Source organism: Halichoerus grypus, chromosome 6 (assembly GCF_964656455.1).
Source record: "Halichoerus grypus chromosome 6, mHalGry1.hap1.1, whole genome shotgun sequence".
Classification (NCBI taxonomy): domain Eukaryota; kingdom Metazoa; phylum Chordata; class Mammalia; order Carnivora; family Phocidae; genus Halichoerus; species Halichoerus grypus.
Window position 1 is genome coordinate 110,646,233 of NC_135717.1, and position 13,457 is coordinate 110,659,689.

General features: G+C 34.5%; 1 protein-coding gene across 1 annotated transcript in view; it reads right to left on the reverse strand.

Moving 5' to 3' along the window:
- Positions 1-13,457, reverse strand: part of ADAMTS20 (ADAM metallopeptidase with thrombospondin type 1 motif 20) — a 166,944-nt gene that overhangs the window by 3,405 nt on the left and 150,082 nt on the right. Inside the window, exon 38 of the mRNA XM_036065623.2 lies at positions 619-723. Coding sequence (XP_035921516.2) covers positions 619-723 — 105 coding nt within the window. The remainder of the gene's footprint in view (positions 1-618; positions 724-13,457) is intronic.

Genomic DNA, 13,457 nt, shown 5'->3' on the forward strand with positions numbered 1-13,457 from the left:
TGTGAAGTGTATGTGCCAGGACACTATTCCAGCAAAATTAGATGTGTCCTACCTGTAAAAGCCAAGTACGATGTTATCCGCATAAAGGCAGAGGAAAATATGCACACAACCATAAAAATAGTCCTAATTCTTACAGAAACTATAAAGACTACATGCTAAATGAAAAATGGCCACCCCATCCCTAAATCCAAACAGTGAGGTAAATAAACCAAACACCTACTCCTCACTTTGAAATATTAAAACCAACAAATCTTTAATAATTAAAATATAGCTAACAGTACTACCTCTTTTTGAAGTACATGAATTTCAAGTCATTAGCCCCAAACTTGAGCTAGATAGAATCTATATGCCCTGGCATTTGATATTTCAGGTTCAGATATCGGTAGCCTATACATGAATTTATATGCATATAAGACCACCTATGTATATTATAAAAATTACCCCAGGTTCATTATTTCATAGATTAATATTATGCCCCATCATATGTAATATGCCTCATCTATGCAATAAGTCATTAGTCATTAACTTTATAACTCTAAAGTTAAGGTAAAGGACCTTTAATTCTAGTTCACAGCACAGAAGTATTTCAAACAAGCATTTTGGTCCAGCAGGACTTACTTGTGACCTGTGTATGATGACAGAGGCATAACTCCCCTGAGCAAGCCACTTTGCTGTGCTGGATATCTTCATTCCAGTTCCTGCCAAGTTAATGCTGAACTGTCCCTAGATTGTAAACAAAACAAAATAGATGAAATTCATAAAATATTTAAAAATACTCGAAAGAAACACCTGAATTTGAATTATATAAGAAAGGCCTCAAATTGCTTTTCAAGGGTCTTCCTTTAAAAAAATGAAAAAATATTTTTTTTGAGAGAGGGAAAGAGAGTGGGCACAGAGGAGGGGCAGAGGGAGAGGGTGAGAGAATCTTAAGCAGGCTCCACACCCAGTGCAGAGAGAGAGGAAGGGCTCAATCTCCTGACCCTGAGATCATGACCTGTGCCAAAATCAAGAGTCGGATGCTTAGGTGACTGAGCCACTCAGGTGCCCAAAATGAAAGAATACGGATACAACTTCACTCTAAAGGAAATGGACCAGCTAACATTTTTTTTAAAAAATTGATTACAAATAAAAAAAAATTTGATTACAAATAACATCTTCTCAATACGAGGTATCTGAATCAATACTGTATAATGTGATTTGTGCACAAGTAACTCTGTCCAACCCTAGGACTCTAAGACTTGACAGCTAGAGTTAGTGTTCTTGGAGCAATAGGCAAATCTTAAGAAGGGATGTTCGTAGGGACTAATACCAGACTTAACATTTCTCCAATTTCTATTTTTGACCCTTTCTTGCTAACTTCCCTGATAATAATTCCCCTGTTTAATGTATTTTCTAGAATCTCCTGTCAATGTGCCCTTCTCGGTTGCCATAAAAATATTACTTCTTAACCCCCCACACAAAACTACGGAATGTATTATCATTGTCCCAGCTATTACGTTCTTTTTAAAGTACCCAGAAGTGTATATGGGATGTGCGATGCCACATGATTTACACACAGTGTGTGAGCCCCCTAGTGGCTTTATGATCTAATTCTTTTCAAGACACAAGAACCTTTTTCATGTCAAAATACTTCAGACTATCTCTGTTAAAAATTAAACCTTAAATGTCTGTTAATTGAGAAAATGTGTTACTAAAATGGGTAAAATTCTGGCACATTTATATGATCTTGCAGTACAGAATTACACATTGAAAAATAGAATTAATTAATGCTAATTAAGCCTATTGCCAATGTTCAAATATACATAGATTCAGAGTGATAATCTTGGATCACATCACTATATCCCACAGCCTAAGCCTCATGAATCTTGAGCAAGACTGTGATAAAATATTAGGGGTTACATTACATTATATGAATGAAAATATTATCTTGTCATGAAAGCAAAAGTAAAATAGATTTCAAATATATATATTGTAAATTATTACTATTGCTAAAAGAATTATATATCAATTTAGTTTATTGCTAAGAAATCTAAGTTATTTCTTAATTAAAATAAAAATAAATTCAATACATTTATAATACAATTTTAATAAATGGAGAATTTTCCCTATAAGAGAAATAATGTTTAGACAAATTCCAAACAAAAATTTATTACATACATCATTTAATTATAAATTTAGAACATGACCTAGATATTTCATTGCTGTATTCTCAGAGTCCAGAATAGGGCTTGGGTACTTAGTGTTTTTGAATGAATTAAGTGCATTATAAATATTAAATTTTAGTATTACACATAAATACACAATTACACATCTAAACCTTTCATATGCCATGATAATGAATGACATTAACACTAGACACATTGGTATTTTATACTGGTAAATACTTAAAAAAGAACTAATTCTAACTACTCTAATACTTGAGAGTCAACCTGATACAAGTTTTGCATTGAATATCTTCATCCTACATTAACTCATAAGTAGGTTTCTCACCAAATAAAGTTCCCTTAAAATAGAAATATATTCTGTGATGTAGGTTTCCTATAACCAGGCACTTATTGAATGCCCCACTGGGGTCATAGAATGTTTTCACAACCTAACATTCTACACTTTCACTAATCCTTTACTGGCACCCCCCTTCCCCCCCGCCACCGCCCCGCCAAGGTTGCTAGGAAGCATTCAAATGTACATACACTGGAAGTGAAAGGAAAAAATCCCGACTGACTATTGAGAGACTTAGGTGGTGTTAACACAATTGGTTGGACTAGAAATATCTATTGCTCCGTTTCTCCAGACTAATTTTCATGAGCTTTACTTATGTCCTTAGTCTTCATTAAAAAGCAACATAATATAATCTCAAAGAAATGGTAAAACAATTCATCTGAAATTTGAGATAGTATTGATAGACATAAAAATACATTTCACTTACTCGTTCAAGATTACCTGAGTGACAGACATGGTGTCGAGTACTGTGGCAGTACAAAGACATATCTCACTCTAAATCTTTTAAGTGAAGAACAGATTGGTAGTTGCCAGGGAGGTTCAGGGTGAATAGGTCCTCACCCATGGTCAAAAGATACAAAGTTCCAGTTACAAGATAAATTCTGGGAATGTAATATGCAGCCTGGTGATTATAGTTAACAATACTGCACTGTATATTTGAAAGTTGCTAAGAAAGTAGATCTTAAAAGTTCTCATCCCAAGAAAAAGATTTTGTAACTAAGTGAGGGGATGGAAGTTAATTAAACTTCCTATGGTGATCATTTTGAAATATATACATAATTAAATCATTATCTTGTACACTTTACACTAATGCAATGTTATATGACAATTGTATTTCACTAAAACTGGGGAAAAATAAGTAAAGTAGCATATGTATATAAATAAATGTAATGAACTGTAGAGAATTACAGGACATATTTACTTATTTCCATATAACATAAAAAAGGTACTGGTATGTTCCTATGGAACTTCAGAAGTAATAAATGATTGAATAAATTAATTATTTCAGTTCCATATTTCATTTAAGATTAAAATGCAAACCTCCTTAAACCTAATCTTTAACTTAAAATTAGTTCAACGTAGCTACTAAAAATTTGTTTTTTAAAAAGTAGTATGAGGTTTACCACCTCTTCTACTCTCAACATTTTTTTAGATTAGGCAACCATAAGGAGTAAAATTCTAATAGCAAAATCATGAGTGAAAGGTGATCCAAAGATCCAATAATTCAACAAATTGGAATATCTGTCCTTGAGTTATTAACTGCATCAAAGAAAAAAGTACTTATGGGTATAAGAGAAGAACCATAGAGGTAGATACAAGTTTTAATGTTCTACTTCTCTTATTGACTGGTTGGTTCATGGGTGCTCTACACCATCATACTTTTATAATTTTAAAATGTGTTGTACGTATTTTATTATGAAAGGGATCTATAATCTAATGCAATTATAATAAAAATTCCACTGGGGGGATGCCTGAGTGGCTCAGTCGTTAAGCGTCTGCCTTCAGCTCAGGTCGTGATTGAGCCCTGCGTCGGGCTCCCTGCTCAGTGGGAAGCCTGCTTCTCCCTCTCCCATTCCCTCTGCTTGTGTTCCCTCTCTCACTGTCTCTCTCTCTGATAAATAAATAAAATCTTTGAAAAAAAATTTCATTGGGAATTTTTGTAGCTCTAGAGAACTGATTCTAAAATTTATATGAAAAGACAAAGAAATTAAAATAGTTAAAACAATTTTTAAAAAGAATAAACTTGAAGGACCCATACTACCTTATTTTAATGCTTATCAAAAAGCTACCATAACCAAGACACTGCTGTGAGAGGTAGGTAGATCAATGGAACAGAACAGTCCAGAAATAGACCCACATAAATATGTCCACTTGGTTTTTGACAAAGGTGGAAAGGCAATTAAGTGAAGAAAATACTGTCTTTTCAACAAATGGTTTTCGGACAATTGGATGTCTACATGTAAAAACCATCAGACTTCACACAAAATTAATTCAAAATCAATCATAGGTCTAAGTGTAAAACTATAAAACTATACAAATTTTTGAAGGAAACAGGAGAAAATCTTTGTAACTTGGAGTTAGTCAAAGAGTTCTTCAATATGAAACTACTTGCACAACCCATATAGGAAAAAAATAATAAATTTGATTTCATTAAAATTTAAGATTTTTGCTGTGTGAAAGACACTTAAAAGAAAGACCAGGAAAAAATATTTGCAAATGTCATATGTAACAAAAGACTTGTATCCAGAATATGTAAAGAACTCTCAAAATTAAACAGTAGGGAATGAACAATCCAATTTTTAAAATGAGCAAAAGACTCTAACACACATTTTACCAAAGTAGATATGCAGATGACCAATAAGCACATGAAAGATATTTAACATCTTTAACCATTAGTGAAATGCAAATTAAAACCACAATGAAAGTCCACAGAATATCGGGGGGGCAGAGGGACAGAAAACTTGACAATACTAAGTGCTGACAGGGAAGCAAAGCAACTACAATTTAAATCTTCACTAGTGGGAATACAAAATAATAAAGCTACTCTGTAAAACAGTTTGGTAGTTTCTTATAAGTTAAACATACACATACCATATGACCCTACAATCCCACTCATAGGGTACTTATCCCAGAGAAATGAAAATGTATGTTCACACAAATACCTGTACACAAATGTGCATATCAGCTCTATTCATAATCTCCCCAAACTGTAATCAACCCATATTCTTCCAGTGAATGAATGGACAAACAATAGGACAACTGTACAACATCTGTGTGATAGAATTATTTTCTCAGCAATAAAAAAGGAACAAATTACTGACACCTGCAACAACACAGATGAATCTCAAAGGCACTATGTTGAGTGAAGAAAGCCAATCTTAAAAGGTCATACACTGTATGATTCCATTTATATGACATTTGTATGACATTCCAGAAAAGGCAAAACTATAGCAAGAGAGAAGAGATCAGTGTTTACCAGGAGTTAGGTCCAAGGGAGAAATTGACTCCATGAAGGGAGTGCGAGGGAACTGTCCTATATGCTAATTATGATGATGGTAAAACAAATCTGTATATATGTTAAAACTGTATACTAAAAAGGATAATTTTTCTGTATGTTACAAAAATTTTTTTAAATGTGAATGGGTGTAACATTTTATTTAAAGAATAAATTTTTCAATTCACTTGCAAATGAAACCCAACAACATGTTATATGTAAGAGACACACTTAAAGTGATTCATAAAGGCTGAAATTAAAAGGATAAGCAGAAAATGTACAAGGAAAATGAACACGAACAAAGAAGAGGGGCAGCAATCCTAAGGGACAAAGTAGAATTCAAGCCTCAAATCAGGAAAACATGACAAGTAAGTATTAGAAACCATAATCTACAATGAAGAAATAACACGTAAATATTATGAATTGAATAACACAGCAAATTTTATGAAGCAAAACTACAGGAGATGAAAGTATACATAGATAGATAGAAACCCCCAATAGGAAATTTTAATATACCACTTTTAGTAACAAGACAGATCAAGCAGGCAAAGATAAGGAGAGAGATAATCTAAACAATGTAATAAAAAAGGTAGACCTTGCAGATATATATCAAATTCTATTTTCTTATAGTAAAAAAATACATGTTCAAAATATTTAACTGGCTCTGAATATTCAAAATAGATGCTGGCCATGATCTACTGACATTGGCTGAATGTGGTTATTTCTCTTGCTCTTATGTGATCAGTATTAATTACAAAACAGCTGAAGAAATACACATTAGGTTTTATTGTCAAAGTTTTGTGGCTCTTTGAAAAGTACCAAACATTTTACTTTACTTCACTTTTGATATATGTATTCTAAAGTCACATCACACTCCTTAACTTCATCTTATATTGCAATGTGGCAAAGTTTATTTTCCCTAAAGAGTGCCATATGTAACCATTCTCTTTTTAGCATTCATGTCCCAGAGTGCCCTGTCATATGCAAACACAGGGGATGTGGTTTTGATGAATCCCAAACAAAATAAGTTCTTTCTGTGACATCAAACATCTGGAGAGTATTCATGCAAATGTTGTATAACTTAACACAGAATCTGGTTTATATATTTGACAGAACATCTCTAAGAATACTAGATTTTTTTTAAAGATTTTATTTGTCAGAGAGAGGGAGAGAAATAGCACAAGCAGGGGGAGCAGCAGAGGCAGAGGGAGAAGCAGGCTCCCTGCTGAGCAGAGAGCCCAATGCGGGACTGGATCTCAGGACCCTGGGATCATGACCTGAGCCGAAGGCAGATGCTTCACTGACTGAGCCACCCAGACTTCCCAGAATATGAGACATTTTGTATTTTTGGTAACAGAAACCTCAGTCAGTTGAATAGAGAATGAATATAGATGGGCAAAATTCCTACTGACAGCACATACCTATCTATGCCCAATAACATCTAACGTGGGATATAAAACTTTGCATTCTAGAAATACTGGAGAGCTATGTGAGGGAGGCATCTCACTTTGATGAGTAGAGAGGAATATTTTATTACTGTACTGGTTCTGCCTCTGTCTTTCTCAAGGATCTTGGGTAGGTTATTAACATGGAATGCCTGTTTCTCCTAAGTATAAAGTGGGATTACCCAGTTTACATCTTTCTCAAGATATTACAGGGAGGAAAAAGGGGTTACATTGAAATTTAAGAAAAGGAGTTAGAAATTAATGGAAATAGCTATCTTACCATTTGAAAACCTGATTGTGCTAACATCTCTTATTCAGATTCCATGCTCATCAAGAAATATTCTATTTATAATAATTAACTTTTCTGTTATTTCCCATTAGGAAAGTTAAACGAGATAAGAGTTCTGATTCCACTTGACAGGTATATGATTTACTTGAATATCAGCTCTCTTGTGAATTTTGTTGATGTCTCAGTGACCAGACCTTACTCAATTCAACATGTAATAAAAAGGACTGGATTCCCAGAAATGGTAAACTTTCCAAAGTAATGGCATCTTTGAGCCCTTGTATCAGACTTTCCACAACTCTATGTGGCATTCTCAATTTACTTCTCCTAAAATCACATTTTTTTTAAAGATTTTATTTATTTATTTGTCAGAGAGAGACACAGCAAGAGAGGGAATACAAGCAGGGGGAGTGGGAGAGGGAGAAGCAGGCTTCCCATCGAGCAGGGAGCCCGATGCGGGGCTCGATCCCAGGACCTGGAATCATGACCTGAGCTGAAGGCAGACGCTTAACGACTGAGCCACCCAGGCGCCCCCTTAATCACATCTTTGATGAGAAGGCACAGCTTACAAGAAGGATGGGTTGCTGGACAAAGTTGATCAGTCTTGACATGGGTTGATCATTGGAGAATGAATAATCTGTACTTAATCTCTATTAAATCTCTACTTAAATGGAAATGTTATTAAAAATATCCAAACATGAGTAAAAATTTTGCTGAGAGGCACCTGGGTGGCTCAGTCAGTTAAACATCGGACTCCTGATTTCGGCTCAAGTCATGATCTTGGGTTGTAAGATCAAGCCCCAGCTTTGGCTCTCAACTTAGCAGGGAGTCTGCTTCTCTCCCCATCTCCCTCTCCCTCTTCTTGTGCACTCTCTCTCTCTAAAATAAATAAATAAGTCTTTTAAAAATTTGCTGAAAATGCTAAAAAGTTTAGATTACACATCCTTGACTTTAGAAGAGGTGTCTGAAAAGACACAGTATAAGACTTCAGAGTTCATCAAGGTAAGGACAGTCTTGGGAAGAGAACTGAATAGAAGATGTGGGTCAGAGAGTCATATTATGGGAAGTAGACCTATCATCTGGCAGACCAATATGAACGAAGTGGGAAAGGGGAAGAATGGACATGGATAGAGCTAACCAGCTTCAAAGAGCAAATAAGAACATGAGCCTCCCTTGCCAAGTTATTTACCTTTAAAAATATAGCCAAGAGAGGAAACATTCCTGGAATGGCAACTTGAGGAGCCCTGTGGCCTCACTCTCCAGTGAAACAACCATAACTGGTGAAAATTATAAAATATAACAACCATTTAAGGTCTCTGAAAACTATCCTAAGGTTCTACAACAAATGGAAAACACTAATTCACAAAAATTTATATCTAGGTAAAAACAGTGTCTGTGACATTTGAACCATGACCTGCCCCTCCTCCTACCTCAGCAAGATGACAGTTTTACTCTTGATGGGAACACAAGACTCTATTTCCCCAGCTCCCTCTTAGGGTTAGGTTTTCTCCCTGGGAGGGACAAACCACCAGCAATTCTCATCTCACCCAGTTCACAGAAGCTTTATTACAGGCAAGAGTGGATGAGGCTCTGCCACTCAGTCCCTACTCATAGAACAGAAGATCTACCCCAGGCATGGTAGGTTAAGAGCACAAGACTCAAATCAACCCTGTTCAAAATCACTGGTAGGGCAGAGGTTCTATGCTGAGAAGGGCAAGCCAAGAAGACCTGGGGCTACTGCTATGACTCAGCATTCTGCTTAAAAAGTGGGATTGTTACTCTGAGAAGTTGGTCCTATCCCTAGATCCACAGAATTGGTGCAATGTTTCTTCCTTAGGAGAGAGTCAAGATGTAAGGACAAAAAGTTCCATAGCTTTTTCTAAGGGATATGAGCTTATCTGAGAGAGGACATGGGAGAATTTCAAGCCTAAAGATGCTATTGAAAACAAGATTTTAATGGTGTGCAGCTAAGAGGAAAGGGGTGATAGTTCAATGAGAGCAACAAGCAAAATGGTAGATCAAATTGGATTTTAACAGAGAGAACCAAAGAAAGAGACAGCTAAGAAGGGCTCCTTTTGAGGTCTTACCTGACCTCAAAGACTGCCCTGTAATACTACCCTGGCCAAAGGGCTTAAATTTAGTTGAATCAGACCATGGAGTAATTTACTCCTCTAGGATGTTATTGAAAGAATAGAGCAATCATCTAGCAATTAGGGGAGACTAAGAGCTGAGTATGGTATCAGTAGATTCAGACCAGCTTAAAAACTTAATGGGGAGTTGGGAAAGAGACAGAGATCCCAGCTAAAAACACTATCATTCCAGGAGGATCAGAGTGACTGTGTACATGTCCAAGGCTGTGCCTTCCAAGGAGTGACATCAAAGACTGCACAGGGAAAATAGATGTCACTGAAATAGTCCCGCCAAGGAACTAAGCAAATAAATAAGCAAGCAAGCAACAAGTCCTAGAGGGGAGGGGGAGATTTAGTGTCCACAGTTACTAAAATATATGATCTAAAATGCCCAGTTTTCAACAAAAAATTGAGATATGCAAAGAAGCTGGAAAGGATGACTCATATTCAGGGGGAAAAGGCATTAGAAACTGCCTTCGAGAGGTTTCAGATGTCTGGCTGAGCAGATAAAGACTTCAAAGCAGCTATTATAAATATGTTCAAAGAGCTAAAGAAAACCATGTTTTAAAGAAAGGTATGATAATAACGTCTCATCAAATAGAGAATATCAATACAGAGATAGCAGTTACATTTAGAAAAAGAGGAAAAGGAAAATTCTGGAGTTGAAATGTACAATGACCAAAAAGAAAAACTTCACTAGAGGGGCTCAAACAGTAGATTGGAGCAGGCAGAAGAAAGAATTGAACAGATATCAATAGTGAAGATACAATCTGAAGAACAGAAAAAGAATTAAGAAAAATGAACAGAGACTCAAAGAAACAAGGGTACACCATTAAATGCACCAACATATGCATAATGGGAGTACCAGAAGGAAAGGAGAAAGGAGCAGAGAATATGTTTGAATAAATAATGCCTGAAAAATTTCCAAATTTGGTGAAATTCATTAATCTATACATTCAAGAAACTCAATAGATTCCAAGTTTGGCAGATACACAGAGATCCACATACAAATAGGTGATACTAAAGATGATGTAAGTCAAAGACAAAGAGAATCTGAAAGCATCAAGAGATAAATGACCACATATATAAGAACCCCAAAAGATAAATAGCTGACTTCCATGTTTTTATCTAGAAGCCAGAAGACAGTGCGGTGACATACTTAAAGTGCTGGAAAATAAAAACTATAAGTTGAGAATTTTATAACAAGCAAATCAATCTTTCAAGAATGAAGGCCAGGTGCCTGGGTGGCTCAGCTGTTAAGCGTCTGCCTTCAGCTCAGGTCATGATCCCAGGGTCCTGGGATTGAGCCCCAAATCAGGCTCCCTGCTTGGCGGGAAGCCTGCTTCTCCCTCTCCCACTCCCCTTGCTTGTGTTCCCTCTCTCACTGTCTCTCTCTCTCTGTCAAATAAATAAGTAAAATCTTAAAAAAAAAAAAAAGAATGAAGGCCAAATAAAGACATTTACAGATAAACCAAACAGAGAAGATTTGTTTATTAGTAGACCTGTTTTACAAGATATGCTAAAGGAAGTTCTTCAAGTTGAAATCAAGTAATACCACACATTAATACAAAACAACCAAAGAGTACTGATAAAGGTAATTCTGCAGGTAATTATAAAAGATGCTGTAATTGCACATTTCTTTTCCTTTCTACCCTTAACTTATTTTAAAACAATTATATAAGCCAATAAGTATACGATTATATTAGTGATCTATAATATAGAAATGTAATATATTTGATGATAATGACAAAAATGAGGCAGGTGGAAACAAAGCTGTTTGGGAATAAGGAAATGACACCAGCTAATAACTCAAATCCACAGGACGAAAAGAAGAAACCTAGAAATGCTAACTATAACAGTTCAAATAAAAATCTCTATAAATACGTAATTTCTCTCATTACTTCTCCCATATTCTCTAAGAAACATAAAATTATATAAAGTTATTATAAAAATGTATTGTGGGTTTGTTACATATGTAGATTGTATAACAAACATAACACCACAAAAGGAAGAGGAAATAGAGCACATAAAGGAGTAATGTTTCTATATTTCACTGGAATTAGGTAGTATAAATCTGAAGTCGATTCTGATAAGTTAAGATGTATTTTGTAAACTCTTAAGCAGCAATTAAGAAAGCAATTAAAAATATAGTGGAAAAGTTATTAAGGAAATTAAAATGCTATATTCAAAAACATTCAATTGATAAAAAAGAAAGCAGTAAAGAAGAAATGGAGGAAAAAAACAACAGGAGACATATAGAAAACAAAGTAAAATGGCAAATATAAATCAAGACATAATATCAATATCATTAAAGAATTCAAAGGCAGAGATCCAATAAAGTGCCTCTATAGAAGATACTCTTAAGATCCAAAGATGTAAATAGGCTAAAAGTAAATGGGATAAAATTATATATCATGTACTATCTGTGAGCTGAGTGGCCATTCTAATGTCAGATAAATTAGACTTTTAAAACAAACAAAAAATGCTACTTCAGGTAAAGAAGAACATTTTTTAAAATTTCTTTTAAAGATCTTTTTTAAGAAGAATACTTTATAATGATAAAAGTGTTGATATATCAGGAAATTATGAAAATTATAATCATATACAAAAAAATCCCAAAGTAAATGAATAAAATACAAAGTAAATGAAACAATAAGATTAAAGTGAGAAATAGACAATTGAATAATAATTGCAATGTTTCAGTGAATAGAACAGCTAGGCAGAAGATCAACAAGGAAATGGAAAAGTTGAACAATACTTCAAACCAACTAGACCTGACAAACATCTATAGAATATTTCACCAACAGAATACACATTCTTTCCAAGCACATATTGAACATTTTCCAGAATAGCCATATGCTATGCCATAAAACAAGACTCAGTGCATTTAAGAGCATGTATAAAGAATACAAAGTGTATTTTCCAATCACAATGGGAAGAACTCAATAACAGAAGGAAATTTGGGAAACTCACAAATATGTGGGAATCAAACACTATACTCTTAAAGAACCAATAAGTCAAAGAAGACCTCACAGGTGATCATGGAAAATACTTTACGATAAATGGAAATGAACACATGTACATTGTACACGTACAATGTACCAAAACTCAGAGGATGCAGCAAAATAAATACATAAGAGAAAATCTAAATCGGGAAATGCTTAAATTAAAAGAGAAAAAAAAAAGATATAGCAATAACCTAACCTTCCACCTTAAGATACTGGAAAAGAGCAAATTAAATCTAAAGCAAGAAGAAATAAAGAAATGATAAAGAATGGTCTGAAAATTGATTAAATAAATTAAAAAATAGAGAAAATAAACAAAATCAAGTATTGGTCTCTTTGTTCCTACATATAACCTAACAAAGTTAAAGCAGGAAGAATAGAATATTTGAACAGACCAATTAGCAGAAATAAAATTGAATCAATAATCAAAAACTCTCCCAAAACAAAAGTCCAGGACCAGATGGCTTCACAGGTGAATTCTACCAAATATTTAAAGAGTTAAATTCTACCGAATACTTAAAGAGTTAATACCAATTCTCCTCAAACTGTTCCAAAAAATACAAGAGGAAGGAGAACTTCTAAGTTCATTCTATGAGGCTAGTATCACCCTGATACCAAAAACCAGATAGACACCACAAAATAAAAGAGAACTAAAGGCCAATATCTCTGATGAACACAGATGCAAAAATCCTCAAGAAAATACTAGCAAACTGGATCCAACAATACATTAAAAATATTATTCACCACAATCAAGTGGGATTTGTTCCTGGGATGCAGTGGTAGTTCAATATTCATAAAACAATCAATGTGATACATCACATCAACAAGAGAAAGGATAAAAACCATATGATTATTTCAATAGATGCAGAAAAAGAATTTGACAAAGTACAACATCCACTCCTGATAAAAAAAAAAAAAACCTCTACAAAGTAAGTCTAGAGGGAACATACTTCAACATAATAAAGACCTTATGTGAAAAATCCACAACCAACATTATATTTAACAGTGAAAAACAGAATTTTTCCCCTAAGACCAGGAATAAAACAAGGATGTCCACTCTTCCCACTTTTATTCAACATAATACTGGAAGTCCTAGCC